The sequence below is a fragment of the Rhynchophorus ferrugineus genome, unplaced genomic scaffold (assembly GCF_030347505.1).
Source record: "Rhynchophorus ferrugineus isolate W39M unplaced genomic scaffold, kcgeb_rfMv2 rfM8, whole genome shotgun sequence".
In the NCBI taxonomy this organism is placed as follows: domain Eukaryota; kingdom Metazoa; phylum Arthropoda; class Insecta; order Coleoptera; family Curculionidae; genus Rhynchophorus; species Rhynchophorus ferrugineus.
Window position 1 is genome coordinate 29,250,011 of NW_027472587.1, and position 26,424 is coordinate 29,276,434.

Sequence of the window (26,424 nt, forward strand, 5' to 3'; positions counted from 1 at the left end):
GTGTCTTCTTGCTCTAATTACAATTTGCATCCTTCTTTCGGGAAATCTTTTCATTTATTCTCCTGTGTTATTTATAATGCTACAAATATACTGTGATTTTTGAGGTCAAAACAATTGAAAGTACCGATGTAAAATAGTTGATAAAAGTGTAACGATCTTAACGTCTTGTAAGTTTTGACACATTAATCCGAATCTGTCATGTCCATCTTATCACAAAATGTGTTTACCAAATCAAAGGAATCAATCATCGTTCACCGTTATATTCGCCTCAGTAAGTGGTGCATTCTTAGACTGTTTTATACCCATCAGGTGTTTCTAATTTTGTTCGTGATTAATATAGGATTAGAAGTACTTTGCTTCACTCACGTTCATCCTAATTAGCATGGTTTCATTAAAGTTGTAATTGGTCTATTGTGCAGAAGCTCAAGGAGGATTTCGGTAAGATATTTTGTATTTGAACATGTTTTTCACTAACATCAACTTGCTTGATATTCATCAATTAATTTTTAGATGACGAACTATAAATGTGCTATTACGATTACTGTTTTCGTTCTCGTACTATTGCATGAAACGTAAAGAAACATAAAATGTAGTGTATATATGAGTCTTGAAATAATGTTATCTACATTACTACGTTATTGTATTGCTGCAGATATGTTTAATGTATTTAATTAATATACTGCCGTGTTTTGTGTTATATTTAGCTAAATATCATTTGCAGTTTTTAACAATAAAATATACTGCTGTGATCAAGAAACAGTAAGATTTCCAAAATGCCACATTTGTCATTGTTTTTTCTAACCTTTGAAATAGTTGTATCCGATTTTCAGAATGACATTTAAAGGTTTCATTAATTTTGTTTTAAATCTGAAAGTGATCTGACGCCTGTGTTTGGTACTTTTTGTCAGCTTTGCTGCCCTTATTTTTCTATATAAAGACCCAAAAATATCTACTAATAGGCCCATTAATATGATTTGCGGTTGGGCATAAAATACTCACTTTCAAGAGGTCGAGTTGAGAAGACCTAGAAAAACCGTCGCTTTGGTTCACTTTAATATAAATACTTGTGGGTGCTTTATTATTTACATTCAAATCTTGCTGAAATAGTCAGCTGTGAGCAATAAAGGAAAATTGAAGTTACTCCAAAGGCAGTTTACTATAGGAGCTATCGACCAAGTTCTCCAACGACGAGGAGAGAATAAATTGGAGAGTCTTTTCAGAGTATTGTTGTAAATGAACATGAATATATCAAGAAGTTACTTTTAAATGTATATGTACACATCAATATCAATAAACATGGCATTTAGAGATGTTTTGAGCGTTTACGAGTAAACTAGAGAATAGACTGATGCAAGTTATAATCAATACGATTGTACTATGATGCAACATCAATCAATGTTAAACCATCTAATTGAGGTCATTTTCTTTTTTGCTGTTCTCTGCTATCTACCATCAAGCTGTGTTAAATGGCACGTTATTCTGGCGAAAGAACCAAGAGTTTACGGCCCATATTACCAGCTTTTTGAAACAAACTGCAATTGATGCATAATACCCAAATAAACTTTTCTCGTATAGACATGGCAGAAGAAATTTATTATTATTATGAATTATGAAAAACACCATCATATTTACGTCTTACTATTTTTGATCACAATAGTATATAACTGTAACCATATGAAATGTTTATGATTTATTGAATATTAATTTTTAAACAATGCGTTTTTAATTAAAAGTGTGTGGGATTCTTTAGAATATTAAAATTGAATTTAGCATAGCCTACATTAAACGGTAGATATTTGTGTATGATAGTTATTCAGTTCCGTATATATGCGAAATATCCCGACGAATTTTTCATTTTCATCTCCAAAATTACCCCACAATTACTAATTAGAGGTTTTTTTTTGTGACAGTGAGCACTAGCAAACAAATAAAACCAGCTTTTTAACGGTAAATATATATTGTCTTTTAATAATAATAAAAAAACAAAAAAATATTATTGCCATTCTCCAGCCTTATGTTTACATGACCAACCATAGCACAGTACATAGCCTACTAACTAAAATATATAATTACATGAAATAAAACTTACACTAAAAACCCTTCAGAGTAGGACAAATCTTTAAAAAAAACTGACATTGTTGGTTTCTATAGTTTTTGTACAAACCGTCTACATTCTAATCTAAAACAATATTAACTATGTAACAAATTGTTTTACATAACAAATGTCATATCTTATACATATTGATATAAATATATATATATCAATAAAAATCTTTTACCCATAAAATAATAAACAATAACAAAACTATAACATAAAATAATATTTCAGGGACTAAATATCCCCTAAATGTAAATTGCCACAGGCAAGAAATATATACATACATTTAAAATAGATAAAAATATATACAAAATAATATTCTATTTTCCATCAACAAATATAGTTTGAGCAAAAACTTCAATTGAAAAAAGTGGTACCGTCAAAAATTCCGTTTTTTTTCTTCGGATATACATCCATAGATCACAGCCTTTCCATGATTCAGAAATATTATAACTACACATTTGTTTTACTGTTGTGAAAAATAAGGCACGAATTTGCTATAGGACAGGATATTAGTGGCACATTCTCAATAACCGTGTTCTTCCTTAATGGGTTCAGGTTTAAAGGAGAGACTGTAGGGCTCGTCCATACCATTCAAGTCCCTCATGATTAGAACATTGGAAGTAGCTGCAACCAAAAAAACACATGAAATATTACTATTTAAACAGGTAAAATACAAGGTTATTCCTCAAGTATGTAATGGGAGTGTTATATAAGAACAAGGACAACTTGTTATTTCTACGGTATGATATATCAAGAAAGTTCTTGATTTTTTTATTAGAACGGCATCATACGTTCTCAGGCATATACCTTGGTTTTATTATTCTCTTTTATGATGATTTGTACAAAGACCATTTTGTTACTAAATAACTTAAGATCCCTCAATAGTTTAGTATTTTTTGTCTATAACCAACGGAAATATTTCATTCAATCAACTGCTATGCGTAAAATAAAATGGAACCATATTTATGATACTTCAATAATAATTCCGATGTTTACTACTGGAACGACCACAAAAAGAATATTATTCGTGATGAACTAAAGATTGACGTAACAAAAAAATCTGCTAAGTGCTTTTTATACATTAAATCTTAATTTCCTTATTCTAGTTAAAGTATTTCCAATGAGAATATTGGCATATCTCAGTATAAAAATAAGCAGATGGCAGATGTAATCTAAGCACCATCAAATATGAAAAAAACTTTTAAAGATAGGTAAAGTTTTAGACATTGTCATCGCCGAAAATTTCCATGGAAACTGATAAATAACAAGCAGATGCATCTAGAGTGCATTGGAATCAACTTAATAACACAATTGAATAATAACGTCCCAATACTTCGTGAATAAGATAATGACGTGTTTTTATTGGTATATAAAATATTATTAGAACTTTCTTGATGTTTATGATTCAACAGAAACAAACTTATTAGGCCTCACTTAACAGTTAGTATCGTTGATATATTTTATTAAATTCATATTCCCACATGAAAAATTTTTTCAAGAAAAATCAACAATATTGACAGTGTAAGGGAGACCGAAAACCTATAGAATTTGTTTATTTTCATGGTTTGAACAATTAAATGATTCTCACTGATGTAAAACCACAACTCTTCACGCACAAATCGATTCTTCCTTACCTATTTTAAATACAATCAACACCGTTAGTAACTAAGGAAAAAGAATCGATACCATAGTTTTTAACACATTTTACGATTAGTCTTCAATTCAAAGACGATTCTACATCCAACACACGGAGCACATATCTAAAAGAACGTACAAAAGCCGTGTTAGATATTTTGCTGTGCGAGCGCATTTACTGCTCATATTTTTATATAACTAAATATATTTTTTAGTAATCAGTTTTTGGAAACTAAAATTTTTAAGTTATTTTTAAATTGATATCTATTTACCAGTCATTTAGACAACCAGTAAAACTTATTGTAATAAATCAGCTTTCATATTTTTTCAATAATTATAGGGATATTAAGCAACATTTTGATATTGTCGATATTTAGTATTAAGATATTTTATAGTATATTTTACCTGCTGCTGGTGGACTAGATACTCCACCGTTTATGAGTTGATCAGCGGGACTACTTGGCATGGTTGTTGGTGATGTTACAGGACTGTCGGTGGAATCACTGGTTCCTCCTTGATATCCATTCATATGTTGTGTAGGCGAGGTTGGTACCTGATTAGGTACAACCAATGTTGGACTGTTGTCAATACCACCTAAAACGATATGAATATACTCATTATGTAACCATTCACTCAGTCGATAATAGAATTTTTCTAGGGGATATTATTCCTTTTTCGTGCTGTTTAAAGATAGACATGCAGGATCATACAGATGCAGAAATAAAATACACTTTTAAAATTGAACAATCTACTGTATATTCCCACCAAAAAATACGACATTTAACAATAAGCAGGGCGTAGTCGATGTCTGTATCGGTTTTAGTCTGTTAATAGGGGTTTACCTCCTAGGAGCATCTCCTGGAGAAGGCTATCGATATGGGCCACGCCGAATAGCTTGGCGAACTGGATCTGTTCGATCATTTGCCAGGTGATGGACTGCAAAGGAGGCAGAGTAAGGAGCAGTTCGCCGAATCGACCGCGACTATCATACTGTCTGTCGCTAATGTAGTCCTCCAAATTTATCTGGATCTGGTAACGCAACTGTTTTATTCTGGCGGGTTCGCTAAGGCCTTTAGCGTCTGAAAAAGAAAATGGATATTTAAAACACGTGTTTTAAACTAAGTTTTTTTATATCTAAACATAAATGACATATACAAATATTACGCTCTTAACCAATTTTATTAATTCAAACCTAAACAAGTTAGCGATTGGTGGCTCCCTCTAGAATGTAGAGGGAGCCACCAATGAGGATTACACGCTTCACATGGCATCCAGTGTCATGCCGAAGTATTTTACTGTAATAGCCTAATAATAGTATTTAAGTAATTTGAACTAATTTACTATACTAAGTAATTTGATAATTACTATACCTATATTATAATTATTATTATAATAATTATATATTACTATAATATTTAATAATTACTATACTAAGTAATTTGAACATTAAATGTCACTGGTAGTTTCTTATCACAATCTGTTCTTTAGTAGATTTCACCGTGTTTGACTCGATATGTATTGGTCCAATTTAGCCGCTTTGCATCCGATTGGCAGAAGTTTGTGTTTTTTTATATCTATTATTACTTCATCGCATTAGAGTATCAGAACGGGATAACTAAGGAATTTTGTAGAAAAACACTTATTTGCATCTTACTAGATTTTATTGAATGAATAAATGGACGAAATGAACAAACTACATCTTAAATACCAACTTCAACTAAAATCAATTTTAAAATAATTTAATTAACTGATAATAGAAGAAATTGTTACAGATGAGATTGCTAGTACGGAAGCGTTTGAATAACTTCATCAAGTGTTTCTGATAATAATTTTTTCTTTGTGATGTTGCAAAAAAAGACGAAAATTCTTCTTAAACAATTCCGTAAATCCATCATTTTTAGACACCTGGCAATATGAAAACTGCTTGCCTATGCGTGAATAAAATATAATCACAATTTAGATTAGATTTTCGAAAAGTGGTTACAAAATACTGGGGCATTTATCGATGCTTAATAAATAGTTCATTTTATAAATTTTAACATATTCAAACATTTCTCAAGCATTGACACTAACGCAAGAAGTCGCCTTGTTTTAGTGTAGTCTTTCAGTTTCCGATACTTTGTTGAATTGCAGAGTCGTTTCAGATATTCTACTCTACTCAAATGCTGTAAATGCAAACATTCCACACATTTTCATAATGTTACATCTGTTATTGTTTTTATTCCGTTGTAAACTAAATGCAACATAAACATCGTTAATTTGTTTTCTATTTACACCTTCGAATCATTATATAAAATTATAAGTAAGACACATGCTGCTAAGGATTTCGTTATGATCTGGTCTATTTCTGAAGAGTCAAGGATTCAATTCAATTTAAATTTGAATATCACTCAATCACTTCCCATCATCCGAAATGTTTAATCAGCGACAAAGCTTAGCCTCAATATAACTACAGAAGTGTTTACTATCAGAAACTAAGTTATGTTATATTATGCTGATATGATACAGAGATAATACTGAACTTGGATTTGATACATCACTGCAATCCAAATCTAGAAAAATAATGCTGTAGGCTGCGTCTGTCTTGATGATAACACAGAATAGCTTGAGAATTTTAACTATTTGAACAATATTGTGCCTGGAATCATTTTAGATGGACTATTAATATAAAATACCATACACTGCCTAAAATAATCTGCGATGTATACTAATCTTAAAACTATTAAATCTCAGGAATAATAAGCTGCCGAAAGGCATATCAAATTTCATTATAGAGGGTTGCATAATTATGAGATTTTATACTAAAAAAGAATGCATTAGAATCCTATTCTAACTGTTAATTCTATACATATAAAATTATTAAATATAAATAATTAAAAATTAGTATTTGATTTTCACAGATTATCTAAATTACATGTTATTGTAATGCAACCCTTTCATAATGTAAAATATTGGATTACGTCCAACACTATTTGCTACTGACATAATACTTACTAGGGTCGAAGAATACGATGGCTTTCAAGCAGGCAAATTCCGTATCATCAATTTGTACATCCGTCATGGGCTTCACTAATTCGTCGATTATACGACTACCAATCCTTGATATATTGAAGTCGGCAGGGTTCCTGTCGGGTGATACTGAAATTACGGAATGAGGATTATTTCTACACGTCTACTTCGATATTTGTGTTTTATTGGTTGCCATGTATCATTTACAATATCGTTTCATATAATTCCCTATGTAACGAGATAAACAACTACATATTAAACATATTGCAAAATTTTAACGATAAATTAATTTTTTATTGATTTTTCTCTTACATTCGCGGTGTATTTTTAGCCGCACAATAAATAAAATGAAATGGCATTATGTTGGCAATGAATAATGTTAATTACTTTTTGATGTAATCGATGTTTGCACGGCCAATTATGTGAAATAAAAATTCGGTCGTCTTTAAGTCGTACGTCGAACGCGATCCGATGGAAAGAGTATGTGCTTCTCATGCGAAACTCGTAATATATATATTTTTCCCTTGTAATTCATAAAGTAAATGTTTGTTTGGTGTTTCCTTTTTCGAATTAAATTTTGATTTATTTTACAACTAAACTATTGTAAAAGCATATTCAATATTGCCTTTGTAACTAAAAATTTTAAAATAATACAGGAATGAAATAAAATGGCGAAGGTAGATATTTTATGTGATTAAGGTCAAGGTAAGTTTAAAAATAATGCATAGCTTTTGATATTAATGGCGTTACATGGTTTTATAATTAAAGTGAAAAGAATGGGAAGATGAATGCGTGAACTTACCAGCAGTATGTTTTGTAATTATACAATTATTTCCTAAGAGTAGAACGTCTTTTAGATGCATGGACCTCCTTGCTAAACCGAGAAGCAGATGTTCCCCAGCATGAGCTCTTAATAAAGCCACCTGTAATAAAATAATGCAAATTTATGTTAAAAACGTTTTAAGAACAATCATTATACAAGAGATTATCATGAATTACTAATATGGTGTGAGTAATTAATAAACAATTGCTCCATACATTCTAAGTCTTACATAAGTCTTACGTTGGCATCTTTTATTCGACATTTTTTGAATCAATGGACATATAAATCATACTTTGTAAAAGATAGAAACACTAACAACACACTAGGCAAGCAACAAGTGAGATTAGAAATGATTGATAGAGATTGGATATTAATCCGATTGGCGATTTTGTTTATTTTAACAAGCCCATACTGATGTTGGTTTTTTGATATCATCGCATTTTTTGTATCATAATTTCGCTGTCAAAGAAAAGAATAAGAAACAAAATTAAATACCATGAGAGTAAAAAAAAAGAAAACAAAAAGTGGTTACTAACACCAAAAAAAGAACAGAAGATACAGTAAATAAAACAAAAGACAAAGAGAACATTTATAGTAGAGGTTTCAAGAAAAAATACAAGGCTTAATTCAAAAAACTTATAAAACAAACAAATAATCCATAAAAGGGCTTCACAAATCTTATTAAAAAGATGAGAATCGCTTCATGGGATATTAAGCTAATCAATACAGCTACGAATAGTGACCATCGAAACAATATAATGAGGCTAGTCAGTTTTTTTTGTCCTTAGATTCTTTGTATATGATAATTATTTGAAAATATTTATGGGAGAAGTATTGATCTTTCTAGTGTATTTGAAATAAGAAAATGTATACAACATATTGTTTATATTTGAATTTTAAGTAATTGTGGAAGAACAAACAATATTTATTGATGGTTATAAAAATTTTTCATCATAAAATTAATTTTATGATCATTTCCGATAATTAAATTTATAATGCAATTTAAACAAGTAGTTTTGGGCTGTAAAAGCTGTTTACCTGATCGTCTAGCTGCAACTCTGTAAACGCAGGAATGTATTTGGCCCATTCGACCAATATCAGCAGCTGTTGCTTCATCGAGTCGCAGACGTCATTCAAACTAGCCTGCTGCCTCCCTGAAAGATCGTAGTCATTGACTGGAGTCGATCCAATTTGCTGAAATCAAACGCAAATTAATTTTTTCCGTTTTCGAAAAAAAAATTCAATATGAATAGCTACCTCAAGAGCTGCCCCAACTTGCCGAGATAACATTTCAGCATTCAACAAAGAATTTACCGATAGACCATTACTTTGATTGTTTTCTTCATAACTGGGCCTTCTACAGCTAATTCTGTCTCTTTCATTTTGTACGGCTATTAAATGAAACATAGTTAAATAAGTGTCGGTGATATATCATTCCGAAATAAGTACCTTCTTTCTTCATTCCGGCCTTGAAGCATTTCCTTAATCGACAGTACCGACACTGGTTCCGTTTATCTTTGTCCACTACGCATGTTCTATTAAATCTGAAACAAGAGAGTTGATCTTAGGCCTATTGCTAATATTGGTCTATACATACTAGTGAATTTTCTAAAATCTATTCTAAATAATTCTTTTAACGAGAGACCAGAAGATCAATTTCAGAATATCTAATTGGCTATTTATCAGGTATTAGGTTTTTGAGATTTTTTTCATCTCCAGTTACAATATGTTACAGAAAACTTCTATTTTGACAAGTTAAAAAACCGCGATGTTGAAAATTTTCGAAATAACATTTTCAGTTAATATGGGTGGTAGCTATTTTCCCCCGTTTACAATCTTTTTCATCTCGTATAAACGTCTGGAAACAGTTGATTAATTAATAGCTAAGCCGTTTGAAAATTCTTTAAGAGTATGAGCTGGGTTTTCGTCCGATAAGTCTTGCAATGCATTGCCTTTAAACTCGGCTGTTCATTCATTGTTCATTGGCATCAAAATCACCGCTTTTAAAAGATGAAACCAAAACCTACAATTGGGATATGGCAGAGCAAGATCAACATACGGTTCTAGAAGTGTTTGATGGGTTTCGGTAGCAGACTTCAACAACAGCAATGAATGCTGAAAAGGTAATATTGAGCGTTTCATGATTAACGGTATGCATCAACTGAATTATTCAATAATACTAAATGAAAAAGCCTAATTTTATGTAGATAAACCTCAAGACTATCGAATTTAACAGTTAGGTTAGGTTGCTTAACAGTTGTTTACATTCACACTTCGCATTTTCACTAATAGATGTCGATCAAAATACAGCACCTTGATATATTTTAATTGAATACTAAAAACTGTCAATGATATAAATTGATGACTTAAAGTGGTCCTTTATGATAGGATAAATGTAGATAAAAATAGTTATGAGTTTATTCAATTGACTTTAGAGTGTTTTATAAACTTACTATTGTGATTAAACGTTTGGTCTATTTGATGCAAGTATCGATTTTGTATTAAATTGTAACTATTCCATCAGCATGACTTTCTTTTTTTAATCTAATCTATTGTATAATTGGTATTAATTAGATATATCCTAAGCTGATTCAAGTCTGTGAATCTATTGTTATAAATACAATGACCAACTACCAGCATCATTTACAAGCCCTCTTTCGATATTAATGTGATTTGTCGATGGCTAGAGTTTATTTTAATTTCAACTGATTATGACAATTTATCTGTAATTCTAATATATAAGTTATTAATTATTAGCAATTGGATATGCGAGGAAACCGAATATTATGTAATATCTCAACTTGATTGAGGAAAATAGTTTTAAAAAGTTACGAAAACTTATTTATGAAATCAAAGGTAGTGACAATAAATGGGCAAATGTTACACGACAATATGATTTTAACGAGAACAATTAATGAGAGCCCCAATCTGATATTTGGTATTGTGTGATACTTAAGTTAAATTGCTGAAGAAATTATTGTTGGGTACAATTGTACAACTGGGTTTTTAAAATACATTTCATGCAATATTCCTGGATGTCTTACAAGCTTTTGCTAAATGGACCGGGTATGGCATCTTTTAATTCAAATATTTTCAGAATATTGTGTCATAAAAGAACTATTGTCAGGATTTTAACGTTTTTTACGGTCGTTTGAAATAAAAATAATTTCGTTAATACTTTAACTTAAACATATAATTGAACAAATTCGGTCAGCTGCAAAAGATGCTACCTGAATAGCAAGAGAGAAATCAGAATATGAAGTACTTTACCCCTTCGAAATTAGAGAAATGATAAAAGAAAGGCGAAAAGCTAGAAGAGTATGGCACAGGACCAGAAATGCTGCTGACAAAACCACGTTTAATAGAATTAGTAATCAGACAAATCAAAAGATCAAAGAATATAAACAGAATTGCTTTCAAAAGTATTTAGGTGAATTAAGCCCACAAGCAGACAAAGATTATTCGCTATGGAAAGCAACTCGAAGATTTAAAAGAGCAATTATTCGAGTACCGCCAATTAAAAATGATCGAAATGAATGGGTTCGACGCGACAATGAAAAAGCTGATTTGTTCGCACAATACTTAGCTAACATATTTCGATCTAATAATATAGAATTTACCATAGATACATCTCCTGTTTATCAACGCGATGTAGATCTAAATCTAATTTCTCTACTGGAAGTTGCCACTGAAATTGACAACCTCAATCCTAAAAAGGCACCTGGAATAGATGACATTTCACCTGGATTATTGAAAGAACTGCCACGAAAAGCAATCATCATGTTGATATATATATTTAATGCCTGTTTAAGGCTGAAGCATGTCCCGGAATGCTTTAAAGTGGCATAAATAATTATGCTCAAAAAACCTGACAAACCTGCAGAACAAGTCGAATCTTACAGACCTATTTCGCTACTACCTGCAATATTAAAGCTATTTGAGAAACTGATATTTAAACTTGTTAAACCTTTAGTAACAATACCAGATTTCCAGTTTGGTTTTCAAAATCACCATTCAACAATCGATCAAGTGCACAGAGTAACTGCGGCTATTGAAAGAGCGTCTGAGGAAAAGAAATACTGCCCTGCAATATTCCTGGAAGTCTCACAAACTTTTGATCGGGTTTGGCATTTGGGATTAATCTGTAAGATGAGCAAATTGTTACAGCGTAACTATTGTTAATTGCTGGAGTCATATTTATTCGGAATAAAATTTAGAGTATCGCACGAAATGGCGTTCTCGATATTTAAAAATATCTCGGCTGGAGTTCCACAAGGTAGCGTCTTAGGACCTCTCCTGTATCTGCTCTACACTGCTGACATTCCAACAGCAAAAGAAACACTTCTTGGAACTTTGCTGACGACACGATTATTATGGCAAAAGATATATCTCTGCCTAGGGCAATAGAAAAAGTGCAAGTGGCAGTCAACAAAATCTACAAATGGACGAAAGATTGGAAAATTCAACTTAATAGCACCAAATCTGTCCACGTTAATTTTGCATTGAGGCGAAATAATAAAAACTTAATTATATCACTCAATGGATGCCCGATTCCTCACGCAAAATCAGCTAAATACCTTGGAATCCATCTTGACGGTAGATTAAATTGGAAGCATCACGTTAGACAAAAAGCAAAACACATTAGAACCAAAATAAAACAACTATACTGGTTAGTCGGAAGATACTCTCAACTTGATCTAAAATCAAGGAGGTTGATCTGTAATACAATTATAAAGCCAATTTGGATCTATGGGGTGCAAATATGGGGTTGCATTAAAAATTCAAATCAACTAGTCATACAACGCTGTCAAAACAAGATTCTTCGATTGATTACCAATGTCTATCGCTAGGTAACCAGCGAGGAACTGCACGATGACCTGGAAATCAAATGGATTTGCGAAGTTATCCAAGATTTCGCCTTGAAACACGAAAGAAGATTACTAAATCATACTAACGTGGAAGCAATACAACTGCTAGACAGCGCGCAGGATGTCAGGAGATTGAAACGAACAAAACCATACGAACTTATATAAAGTGTATACATTTAGTGTAAACTATAGCTATAAGTTAATAATTAATAAATAATTATAATTTTATAATTGAGGAATACATACTGATGTATTTTCTTGTACTCGTCTTGCTTGTTAATTAATCCAAGTACATAGGAAAAGTAGTAATAAATGAATTGTAAATTAAGATTGTACTAAGCGTATCTAATAAAGATGTTATAAAAAATACTTCACATGGCATTTTAACATCGATCTACCCTTATTTAAAAACTACAACTAAACACTATTCGTTTAATGTAAAAAAACCTAATAAAAGACTTGTAACAGAATTATATAATTGCAAATTGATAATTAGTTTTTTCGACACACATATTTAAACAGCGTCATTTTTTTATAATGTCTCAAGGTGAGAGAGTGTGTCGTTAGGCAAAAGTCACCTGCGATGATGACCTGCTGATGATGGTGCAATTAACTTATACATAATTATTCGAGTTAAACTGGACTAATTAATGAAATCGAAAATGGTTGCCGTTCATTTGATGTATCGACATTAAAGTTGTAATTAAAATATAAATATTTTCGCGGTCTTCTGTGACATTCAAAGGATAAGACGCAACGGTACCCGTCCACAAGTCTACATAACCTTAATAACCAAAATATCTTCGTCACCATAGAGAAATAGAGATTTAACTTCATAGGAACATGTAGATATCGCTATGTTTAACATATTACTTGTTTTATTCGATAAGCTAAGAGCCGCGACGGAATCCGATTGGTTTATTCGTTCTATGGTTTGTTGGGTTGGGTTAAACATGAAACAGATTTATGATCGTTACCATGTGAGACATTTTTGTGATACATTTAAACGTTCCTTTAAGTACTTATGAACAATTTAGTGATGGTGAAAATAACAGCACAAGCCCAGAATATGTACAAATGGAAGGGGATCAAAATCAAAATTATATAGAAGGTAAATTGAAGGAGTCAGTCACATTTCTGTTCATAATTGTTACCATTAATTTATAAACTGTTTTACTATATTTATTGTGCCTATTTCCATCGTTCCAGGCCCACAAACAGGGTGTTTGAAGCAAGTATCATCGACATTTGAACAAACTCCAGAAGGTAATGGTAAAGTTTGTATTCATTCAGCAAGTATCTTTCTTTCTGCTCATTCTTACTGTTAATTACTTGACTCTATAACTTCAGTCCAGATGTTCCTATAAGAGCAAACAAAGTTTTACGTTGTACCGTAGTGTACATCTCAGCTTATTTAGTAAAACTTTTTAAAAAAGAAATTAAGTGTGATTTTTGTTTACATATAATTATGAATAAATCAGTAGACTCTTCGATCTCTTCTGAGATTGTCTTGCCTCTATAAGGAGGCAAGACAATATCTCGTGCTCCAGACTCTAACAAAATTGTTTTATTATACTATTAGTAGGTCTTTGAGCTATGTTTAAAAAAAAATAAATTTAAAACCCTTCAATTGTACATTCTATAATGATCTTTCGGATAAAATATTAAAAGTAATAACGGAGAGATGGAAGAGATAATTTTGATTTGCAATGCACCAAAGTTTTTTGCTTATGGTTTTGTATATATGTATATAATATTTATATTTTATAGATATATTTATTTTTATATTATATTTATATTTTGTAGATAAATTTACATTATAATTTATATTTATTGTTATAGTTTATATTTATATTTATTTATTTTTAAATATTATATTTATATGTATATTCAATTGTATTTAATTTAATAAATTTATATCAGAAAAAAATTGTTTTTTATTTAAATTTCATTAGTTAATTAAATATGACGTCAAGGCTGTCACGTGCCAAACATTACTAATGAGCCAATCAAATGTCTTGACAGTAAAATATTTTTCTTACAGGTGCCTATAATAGAGATTCAAATTGACCAATCAAATTACTTGAATGGCCGGTTATGGCACCCTCTGGATGTTGGGCAAAGCAAAACTTTGCGCCAGAGTCCCCTATTGAGTTGCATCTATATTACTATATGATTGTCACAGAGAAAATAGAGATTTGACTTCATAGACAATATTGGGGAAATACTTCGCAACGTCCGATACCTAGATGACACTACAACAACCTTTTCGATCCATTTCGTTGGTTTGTTTGAATGGCAATGCTGAGCGGCGAAGGAATTTGATTGGTTTATTTAATTTATAGGGTGCGCTGGTTGTTTATTTGCTTGGGCTGCCATTTTCTGTGTGCAGGACGTAGTAAAGCAGAGTATTTTTAGCATTTCTCTATGTTTTCGTGGCTAAATTAAAATCAAAATTAGTATCTTATAACGCATTATTTTAAGAAGTGTTGTGTAACCGAATGTATAGAAAACAGAAAATCAGACATCGTTTTCTAGGTAGATATATACATAATTATATACACAGAGCTTTGTTAGGCCTATAAATTGCTAAAATGCGATATTTTGATTGTGAAAAATCGGTACACTATGTTTTATTCAAAGAATTGTTCATCGATAGCCACTACTTTTCCCATCCTTTAGGTAATTTGTGTACTTTTTTTCCATGAATCGACTTGTTTTTGGTATCATCATAAGTGAAGTGTTTCTCGGGCAGATCCCGACTCATACGTCGGAACAATTAGTAGTCAGAGGGAGCAAGGTCTGGAGAACACAGCAGGTGAAGTGGCCCTTCCCGTTTTAACGTTTATAAGTATATTTTCACCGATTTTTCAACACGTGGTCGAGCGCTGTCATGCTGAAGAATAACATTGTTGTGTATTTGCTTGTATTCCGGCCGTTTATTGCGCAGTGCTAGGCTAAAATAAAAATCCTCGTCTTTTTTTTGTCACTTATCACTTTTAAAACGTCGAAACCAGTATTGACGTGTTGAAATCACGGCCGTCGTAAGCTTCACGCAGCATTCGATGACCTTCGGCCTTTTTCTTCAAAATTTATTCAAACTTCTCGCGAATATATATATGCACAAATTCAAATATTTTCAACACACTGAAAAACTTTTTTGTTCACACTTCGACGAAGTAACACTTGCTGAATAACGAAGTCTGTCAGGGAGGGATCAATATGAATTTGGCTAAAATGTACCCGATGCGATTGAGTAAATAGTAATACCAGCTGCTGTAAATCCTTTAAAATTCATTTATAGGTTCGATATATAAACAAATATGTTACCAATTCTTTATCTTGTTTTAACAATATTAGTCAGAATATAAACCCAAAATGTGTTGAAATAAAACAATGTCAAAATTATGAAGGTAAATGTACCCTACAGAAATATTTTTATCGCATTTGTATCGCACTTACAGCTTAATAGCTCCAAATCTTCTATGTTAATTTTGCCTTGCAGCGAATTGACAAAAACTTAATTATATAACTTGACGGATTCCTCAAGCAGAATCAGCTAAATACCTCGGAATATATCTCGATCGTAGGTTAAACTGGACACATCATGTCAGACAAAAAGCAGAGCAAATTAGACTCAAAGTCAAGCAACTGTACTGGTTAGTCGGAAGATACTCTCAACTTGATCTAAAATCGAAGATTTGGTTGGTTTATCAGTCAATCATAAGGCCTATTTGGATCTATGGGGTGCAAATATGGGGCTGCACTAGAACATCAAAACAACCAGTAATCCAACGCACAAGATTTGTAAGACATGGACTGGACACCACGCAGGAAATCAAAAGATTGAAGCGAACCAAACCAACGGACTAGTTACTGTATTTTTAATTTTAGCTTAAGTAGATTAGTTTTATTCTAATTTGGAAAAAACATACTGATGTATTAATCCCGTACTCGCCTTACTTGTATATTAATGAAAGTACAACAGAACAGTACTAATAAATTAATTTGTAAATTAATATTGTGCTAAGCATATCGAATATAAGAAGTAATTAATAAAAAGCAATTGAGTAGTGTCACATTGTCCTTTAAAAAGATACTGTCAAAGTAGCATCAATTTTTTTCGTAGGTAGTACTATCTGGATATTGGACATTGTGAAACTTTTCTTCTTCAGAGACACCTATTGAGTTCTCTCTTTATCACTCTGTCACGATGGCAGATGGCTCTGTTACGCTCTACAGTATCGATATATCTATGCTTCTTATAATATTATTATATTACTTAAATTCAATTATTAATATCTTGAATTAATTGGTTCTAGGGTCGACTATGTTCACCATTTTTTTTAGATACATGGAGAAATTAATGGTATTCAAAACGGATAATAATACTGCACGTCACTAACCTGCATGTGTAGAGGTGATTCTTTCGAACGCTCCTCCTGAAGAATCCTTTACAGCCATCGCAGGATGCTGCCCCATAATGTTTCCCTGTCGCTCGGTCACCGCATATGGCGCAGAGTTGTTGGCCAAAAGCGGCCGTCGTGACGCCTCCTGTTCCGGCATGTGATAAAGTCGCTGTTAGCGCGGCGTTTCCTGTTCCTCCTGTGGGTCCACACCCTCCTGTTGCTGTCATGGGCGCGTCCGAATCTGCTGAAGAAAAAGGCTCGATTAGAGTTTCTCTTTTGGAGATACAGTTTGTGAAAAGAGACGTTTTTAAAAACGAAAGTACGCTAACGTCAGGTTTTGCAAGTCTCCTGTATTGATCTGAACCATGAAGTTTATTTAAAGTTGATGTGATTTAGATTGATGAGTTTCCAGTCTGACTTATAGATGGACCAACATTTAGATAATACTGATGTAAATTAATAATTATTTCGATCGTTAGATAATGAAATTTTTTAGTCAGCTGATGATGTTGCATTAAACTTATGGAACTTATTTTTGTACTATGATTTTGTTTCGGAATGTGTGGAAAAGCAGACTACGTTTCAAAGTGGTTAAAAGGAGATTTTTGGAGACGTTTGTAGATGTTATATGTTCAGTAAAAGTGAGAAAATCATGACGAATATACTCAAAGATACGTATTTGCAATACAAGTGACCCATACAGTAATTTTCACCGATTTCATACTCTTGCACATTCTCATTAATTTCATTTCAGTGTCTAGTGCTATTGTTGTTTATGACAGTAGTTTACATTATTCCTGAATTAGTTTATATAATTATTTATTACTTAACAGAGAAAATTAGCAGCAGACAATAAGCGTGTAAAAAAATTATAGGTAAAATGTTATAATTTAGTAACATTAATTTTATAGATTGCTAATTAACAAAAGTTTATTTATGTTAAATAATATGAAAATACTGAGCAATATGTAGTTTCAGTAAGTACGACATGCAAAATAAACTGCTGAGTAGGGTATTGCTACAAATAAAAAATATGTTTAAGTTCATATAATTGCCAGTGTCCAGAAAATAATGTCAAAGGTATAGTGTGTAAACACTCATGTTGTCTGTTTTTTTTTTCAAATAAGAGAAGCAGCCCTACCACAGATATAACAGCAAACATGTGTGTGGAATTGGTGAAGATTACTGTATTCTGTACAAGTGGTCACTTGTACAGTCAAAATTCATAATTTCTGCACTAACGTTATGGATAGAACAGAAAAATCATGTATATGATTATTACTTTTATTTGATGAATGTCGTCCGTATAAATTCAAAAAATAGCCCAGTATACATATCCTGATCAACAATGTCGGAGCCAGTTCTACGTACGGGCAGTGCCGATTTGTCCGGGTACAGTGACAAGCAACGAAAGTGATTTTTGCAAAGCAAACTGAGTTATTACTGAGAAACAAAAAGCAGAGTAGCTTGGGCATCGCGGTTGCAGGAATGGAAACATCTCGACCCCACGTGATTTTACTGTTATTCAAAAATGAAAATGACATGTGTTTCTGCGAGGATGTCAAAGGTTTATTTGACATAATGAGCATCAATGAAAAATTGGTAGCGATCTAAAGGTTAAGAAATAAATTAATTCTGTTTAATTTGGAGATATTAATTACATGTCGAATATGGTTGGAATGGAATATTGATTCACGAGATTTTGCTGTTTATTTTGTTTGTGAGACAACTGTGCAGGTGATCAACATTATGTGAGAAAGGTGTGACCGAGTCGTACTTATTATAAATTTATTGAATATTTCGAAAACTAGAACCAATTTAAAATAGGGCTTCGATTTGTATTCAATTTTTACCCTCAATTTACATTATAAGCAGCTTTTGGTTGCTGAGGTCCAAAACTCTGTATATTTATGTATTCAATGATTTTTTAATCCTAATAAAAAATGAATATGGTTGTTGATTCTGTTGAGTAAGAAATATTAAAAAAGTATATTAAAAGAAATATTAATGGAGGACATGGAGAAATATGGAGACATGGAGAAATATTAATGGAGCTGTATGATACTATCAACTTGATCTAAAATCAAAGACATTGGTTTATCAGTCAATCATAAAGCCTATTTGGATTTATGGAGCGCAAATATGGGGTTGCACTAAAACATCAAACCAACTAGTAATCCAACGCACTCAAAACAAAGTTCTATGATTAATTACTAATGCTTATCGCTACGTAACCAACGAAGAACTGCACGATGACCTGACAAACATGAGATAAGGTTGCTAAATCACAGCAACGTGGAAGTAAAACAGTTACTGGACAACAGACAAGAAACAGAAGATTTGAGCGAACGAAACCACATGAACTAGTTTAGTGTATAAGTATATTTTTAACTTTAGCTTAAGTAGATTAGTTTTTATTCTAATTTGGGAAATACATGCTGATGTATTAATCCCTTACTCGCCTTGCTTGTATATTAATGCAAGTACAACAACAGTAGTAATAAATTAGTTTGCGAATGTACTAAGTATATCGAATGTAAGTTGTAATTAATACAAAAATATATATAGCTATATGTAAATTTAATATATACTCTTCTGATCTTAGGCAATTTATAATGTTAAAAATAATTCATTTCGCTGTAACATTTGCATAAGTTAATATTAATAGCGTTCAGCTTTGGATCACCGTGGTCATTTGTTCGTAAACTTCAATAGATGGCTTCAAGGAAACAAACGAAACTGTAATGGAAACAAATGACTATTTTGAAGATAAATATCTATCGTTCTACAAAAAAAGGTATACAAATTACGAAGATCATATTATAGTGTTGGTATTTCTCGTAAAGGACATCATTGATGCCAGGAAAATATCACTTAATTACAATTTTCTACAGACGCATATGTACAATAACATTAAAAACAAAAGAATCAGCGACTCGTCTGCAAAACTAATAACACCTAAATGATAACGCGATTCATTCTCTTATTTGTTGGGTTTAATCGTTGCTAGCACTATCTTGACACGTGACAGCCACAAACCTCCGTTGACTCTATCACGTGAATATGCAGAAAACGAATCATCGACAGATAAAGCTCGAAGGTTTTAGTGCTTTGTTGCGTTTCCCGTTTTTATTAGCGATTCATAATAAGAATTCTCGATAACAAACTGCATTGCAATAGTCAGCTGGAATAGCACACGGTGATAACGAACATGTGATAATGCCTGTCTGTTTTGTTTGCATCACAGATGGCGTTGCGAATGTCTCTTTGCAATGTCCATCTTTCTTCGTTGGATTAAGTGTTGATTTGGAGTAGGGATGCAGATAAATTACATGGGTTGCGTTTCTATTAATACAAACTTCGGCTTTCGTATATTTTTGTGTACGCAAAACTACAAAAACAGTACAGAGATTGAACTAAAATATTTACACGGTATTGAATTTTAACACAAGAGTGTTTGAACAAAAACCGAACATTCTAAGCATTTTAGGTTGACTCATAATATGTCATAGTTATGTTATCATGGTAATCATCATTAGGGTAGATGCTAATTATCATTCAAATTTAATCGTATATTTACAAAATGTCCTGTCAATCTGTTTAGTTCTTACAATTCATGGACAGTTGGTCAAAGCAATGAAGGCACATAGTTTACAGCATATCTCTACTGGTGGGCCAATAATACATTAGACTTTTGTGTTACAAAAAAAATATTGACACCAAAGTGCAGATCTGAATCATGCTTTGATGTATCATCTGATCACTTACCAGTTAATGACCAGAAAAAAAACCAGAAGACGTCTCCCCTTATCCTTAAGCCTGTTACCTGTGATCTTTAACATGTTAAACGTTTGACATGGAAAAAACATATAGTGACAAAACGCAAACAGCTTGGTCTTAAACTAAATCAAATATATTGGCTGATAGGGCGTAAATATAAATTATCATTAGATAACAAGATGTTGCTGTATAAGTCAATACTTAGGCCTATGATATTGAACTGTGAGGTACAACTGCAAATCTAACATGGCCATCCTCCAAAGGTTCCAGAATAAAGTGTTGCAAGTCATCGTCGATGTCCCCCCTTAGAACCCATAAAGAGTCTGATACGAAGTGTTAGTGCGAAGTACTACTCTGAAAGACTGTTGGTGTATCCCAATGCACTCGCCAAACAGTTAAATGTGCGTGATGACAATGTGGTGCATAGACTCAAACGCAAACTACCGTACGAACTGCTTAATAGACGCATAGAATGAGATTTAACAATCTCTAAAATAAGTTAGAATAATCTTTAGAATAAGTTAAGATATACTTTAAGATAAGTTAGAATAGTATCTAGAATAAGAATTAGATTATAAGTTGTACAGCAGATCACTTGCTGAAGCGATCTTCTACATGTCAGGATAGTATATTATATAACGGAAATCATATGATAATACTTATTGCCCACGGGCAGATTATAAGAGATTCATAAAAAAAGATGTTACAGTGGTTTTAGTAAAACAATTTTTTTTGTTTAAAAAAATATTCGCACTTAATAAGTTGTTGCTGTAGAAACAAAGCGGCGAGAGTTATATCAACATAATACAAATATTTAAGAAGAAAGTCCTGAGAAGAATGAGAAGGGACTAAGACCAATGGGTCTTCTTAGGCAGCCTTCCTGGACGTCTCGCGTAAAAGACGATGAGATCTGTTAACTCTTTAAAATTAATTCACAGTCCATATATAAATGAAAAAAAAAATGTAAACCATAAATCCACACGCTGCTAGTTACTCAATTATGCCTAATTATTTATAATTAAATTTTTAAGGTCAATGTGAATGTATTGGCAAATGAAAATCGTCCACTATCCAACGGAGTGGGGATAATGATATCGCGACAAATGGGAGACTAATTATCGTGCTATTAGGAAAATATAACAAACATCACATACTTTCCTTGAAAATGTATTCATTTATAATATTAATTGAACATTTTAATATGCTCTAGAAAAAAAGTTCGATAAATACTGATGCGAGTGTTATAAATAATTATACGTTAATATAATGAAAGGCTCCTTCTATGAAATAACAACAATTACAATAATATTGAAATAAACAACAAAAATATTGGCGAACAGTAACTAATATATATTATTAGATAAGGAAAAACAGTAAATTTAATTTTTACATTGATTAAAATTCAATAATCTTCAATTAGGTTGCAGCTTTTCTTATATTTACATTTAATTATTTTGTATTATAATAGTTCAAAGATTGCCATGAAAATTCCGAGCATCACTATTTCATTGGAGCTTTATTTGGAATATTTGACAATCCTACTCGATTAGCAAACCATTTAAATCATTAACAGTAACTAAATAGTTTCAGATAATCGTTCTGTAAATCCAGGTTGTCAAAGAAAGACGCTAGAATTAGAGTTTTTTTTGTCGTTAAAGACAAACGACCGTCCAATAAATCTTTTATGTTATGCGAAATAATGATGTTCGGTCATTAATTATACACGTGTGGGACATAAAAAAAACGAATCTTCATCCTATTTGGCTGTCTATTTCAGCTAATAATTTTTTGTGTTGAGTTTTGTAACGTTCTGATGTCACGGACCAGTCGCCGACACCTTAGTTGTGACATCTTGTCCGTTTTTATGGTTTTTTTTTAAAACAAATACCGAGCCGAGAGAGAGGAGTGATTTTTTTTGATGGAAACAAACAATATCTCAAAAATAAAAATGACCCAGTTCCGACTGGTAACTGAACAAAAAAAAAATGTTTTCGGTAAATCGTTGTCAACAGGTTTCGAAAATAAAACGCGAACGTTCGAATGTTTTCGCGTCCTGTCTGTGAAAAGCTCACCAGGTCTAATGTTTGTTATACAACGTTTTGTTTTATAATAAATATAGGTCAACGATTGATAAATCACAGTCAGGGATTTAACTGAGGTGTCTCTGGACCATTGGACAAAGGGTCTAAGCCTAATAATAGCTTGATTGGTTAAAAGACCCCAACCCCCCCCTCATAGACAAGAACACAACCATAATGTTCAACTTTTTTGTTTCATTTCAGAGCATAACTTAATCTTCCTAATTAGGTAGATGTGTAGGTAATTAATTTCCTGTTTTTGTAACATATTTAATTAACCTTGAGTTTACCACGTTATGATCTAGAGACATTAACCTCAAAACCAAAAAAGTTACGTTCTACCAAAATAACTGCACCATAGATTTATAATTTTTTGAAAAAGTTGAGGTTTGTGCTATTCTTGTTCCATCAAAAGAGGAAAAGCCGCTGAAAGTTAGTTAGACGTGGTTTCGACAATTCAAATGTGGTGATTGTAATGTTCAAGACAAAGAAAGTTCTGGCAGACAGAAAACATTTGAAGATGCGATATTTTAGAACATAAACTCAAAAACAAATGACTGGATCCGGATATGGATTTATCGAAAAATCTCAAGCGAAAAACATCATGGTTCATCAACCAACTGCAAGGCAAGACCTACATTATGAATTGTTGAAATCTGGAAAAACAGTTGATACTGGTTAGTTAACATTTATCGAACAACGTCCACAATTCTCTCAAAGACATGATAAGGTGATTTTACAGCATGACAACGTGCCATCTCATACAGTAAAACCCGTCAAAAAAGTCGTTGGATGGAAAGTTATATCGCGCTTGCCGTACACTCCAGGCTTAGCTCCATCCGACTACTACCTCTTCGCATCGATGGAGCACGCAACATGGCTCGATGAATGTTTGAGCTCAAAGTAGTAATTACTCTTTTGAAATGCCATCTATAAATGGGCTCGGAGCTGGGCAAAATCTATAAAATAGAAAGTATAATACTTTGAATAAATACATTTTAATTATCGTAAATAACGTGTTTTCTTTACCGAAAAAACTGGAAAGGGATTACCTATTAGGGATGCAGAAAAAATATCAATATATATTTTTTTTTCCAGAAAATATCGACAATTTTTTAGCCGATATTTCGTGATATTTTTTTTTACTTCTTTAATGTAATGAAATTTACATATCGATTACTTTTAGAAACACAATGAAATGTTGATAGTTCTTTGTCAGTGTTACAATATCACGGTAGAGTGAAATAAATTGTTAGGAACGGTTTAGAAACTTTAAAAACAATTAATTTGGCATCACCGAGAAAAAACGTGGCGGAATCCAAAAAATGTATGAAAACGACGAGTCTAAACTTCAAACCGCACTGAATCATCAGGGAGATCACTACAAATTGAAAGTGATATTTTGGGTAAAGCATTGAATACAATGTACAACTACAACAATGCTCCTTCTAATTGGTGCTTATTAAGGTCGATAATTTCTGGCATGCCTGAACAGCACTTCACATTATATCAAAAATTGTATTCATTGATAGAGAGTCTGCAATAATTAAAATGCTAAATGCGTAAATTTCTTCCTTCGGTCAAAATATAAGAAACAAAACTAATAATGTTAATTTTCCTGTTATAGAATGTACAGGGTGGGGTAAAAGTCCCGCTACCATTTTGATTTCGCGTCATCTTGGTTATGTGACGTTTAGCTCAGTTTCGCTTTAAACATTATGTTGTGTAGATGTCCAAATTTTATTATGGAGACGAGCTGAGTACAATAACGAGTCCTAAGGCTTTCTAATGAAATTGAAGACTTCGTCTACATTGATAATGAGCGATGAAGCCCATTTTCATCGCAGTGGTCACGCCAATAAACACAACAGTCGGTTTTGGGAAACACAGAATCATAAATTAATTCATGAAACACCATTGCATCCACTAAAAACAACTGTATGGTGTGATATTTATGCTGGAAACATCATTGGTCCCTATTTTTTTGAAAATGACCAAGGTGTTGCTGTTACTGTTATTGCTCAATGGTACCAAGACATGATTCGAAATTTTCTTGTGCCTGAAATGGAAGAGCAAGGACTAGAGGACAGATGGGGCCACAGCACACACAACTCGTTGAACAATTGAATTATTGAATGCAGTTTTTCAACGAAGACTAATTTCGCGCTTATCTTTTCTTTGAGCAAAGTTATAGGCAATCAAAAGTGGTAGCGGGACTTTTTCCCCACGTTGTATTTAAGGCTGTTCCAATTCAACCAAATAATATATTAGGCAATAAAAACTGTAATGGAAGATACCAAATTAGATACAATAAGTAACCTATTATAAATAATCTTCGATAAAAAATAGATAAATATGCATAAAACAATATTACTTGAAGTTGATAATAGGGCACTCAACAAAACAAAAATTGTCAATTATTATTAAGTAAATGAGCTATTTCAACACGTCTATGAATTAGAAATATTCCTTTAGAACCGAAAAAAGTAAATATATGTCGAAATTTTCTAAATATTTTTCAAACGAGTGTTACCTGAAGACATACGGGAACAAGCTGTACATTATCATACCTCCTTATCATCGTAATAATATAATTAAGGATCAGCGACGATTATAAAAATAATATTAGAACATTTTCCTTTTCATATTATTCCAATTCCAATGCTGTCTGATACGCTCGAACACGTAAACAAATGAGCCTCAAAAGTCGTTCGGTTGTCAAATGTCTGCAAGATATTAGTTATAACAATTACAGGTTATAAAGTGGCAAACGTTGTTTTAACGCTTTGCTTGTTTTGCTTGTCAGACAGGACAGATTGCGTTTCTAATCAGTTAACAGGACAGGAATGAGATAATGGAGCTCCTCTCTTGCCAGTAAAATAAGTTAGAGAGGTAAAAAAATGTACTGTTAAATATTAAGTTGCAACGGTTCTTATTGAAAGTATTTTTAGCGTGTTGTAGCTGCACTGAATATTGGTATGGACACGACCATTAAAATATCAAAAAATTTGAATTTTAATCTTGGATTTACCGAAAAAAATGGTTCTCATGCCAAGCGGGTGATGAATCAAGATCAGCTTGACGTTAGCTCTATCAGAGATCAAATATGTGAAATGTTAAACAACTCTAACCTATAAACTATTGTGGCTGTATAATTAACTGCAGTTTAAATTATTCGAAAATATATGCATTAGATGTACTATAATGATGTTAATATAAATTGTATCTAAAACTCAGAGTTGATGCGGCAACATTGCTACGTTTTGACGTCATAAATTTATATGACGTATGTTTCTTTGAAGAGATTGCTTCTTTGTGTATATAATTGTTACAATATATTGCTCATATACAGGCATGAACCAGAAAAAGAGGACACAGAGAAGAAAGAATCTTCTATAAGTTGTTGTAAGTGTACGAGAAATAAACATCTGTAAAGATCCTTACACAATTTAAGGAGCATACAATTGTTGCAAATATTGCTCACATAGATATGTATTAGAAAAAGAAAAAAGAGAAACAGAAAAAAATACGACCTCAAACTGTCAAGTTAGGAAATCATTTCACAAATAAAGGATACTCTAATGCCAGTTTGACATTTGTAAGCGTTTAACACAGAGTATATATAGAGGTTTTGCTTAAATAGGCGAAATCGAGGAAATGTTTTACGTGGTCCAACCAATGCTGACTCTGAGACCACTTATTTTTGGTTCATTTGAATTTC

General features: G+C 32.2%; 1 protein-coding gene across 26 annotated transcripts in view; it reads right to left on the reverse strand.

The window, feature by feature from the left end:
- Nucleotides 1-1,938: 1,938 nt before the first annotated feature.
- The window catches only part of Hnf4 (Hepatocyte nuclear factor 4), a 149,386-nt gene continuing 124,900 nt past the window's right edge, over nt 1,939-26,424 (reverse strand). For 10 of the 26 annotated variants that reach the window (XM_076411255.1, XM_076411267.1, XM_076411251.1 and 7 more), the window contains 9 exons: nt 16,843-17,089; nt 9,018-9,112; nt 8,826-8,959; nt 8,607-8,762; nt 7,548-7,668; nt 6,731-6,874; nt 4,579-4,815; nt 4,142-4,330; nt 1,939-2,725 (listed from right to left, as the gene is read on the reverse strand). In XM_076411255.1, coding sequence (XP_076267370.1) covers nt 2,625-2,725; nt 4,142-4,330; nt 4,579-4,815; nt 6,731-6,874; nt 7,548-7,668; nt 8,607-8,762; nt 8,826-8,959; nt 9,018-9,112; nt 16,843-17,089 — 1,424 coding nt within the window. In that variant the 3' untranslated portion in view covers nt 1,939-2,624. Of the gene's footprint in view, nt 2,726-3,735; nt 3,862-4,141; nt 4,331-4,578; nt 4,816-6,730; nt 6,875-7,547; nt 7,669-8,606; nt 8,763-8,825; nt 8,960-9,017; nt 9,113-16,842; nt 17,090-26,424 lie in introns of all 26 variants that reach the window. The other 16 variants (XM_076411256.1, XM_076411252.1, XM_076411268.1 and 13 more) reach the window with 3 other exon arrangements.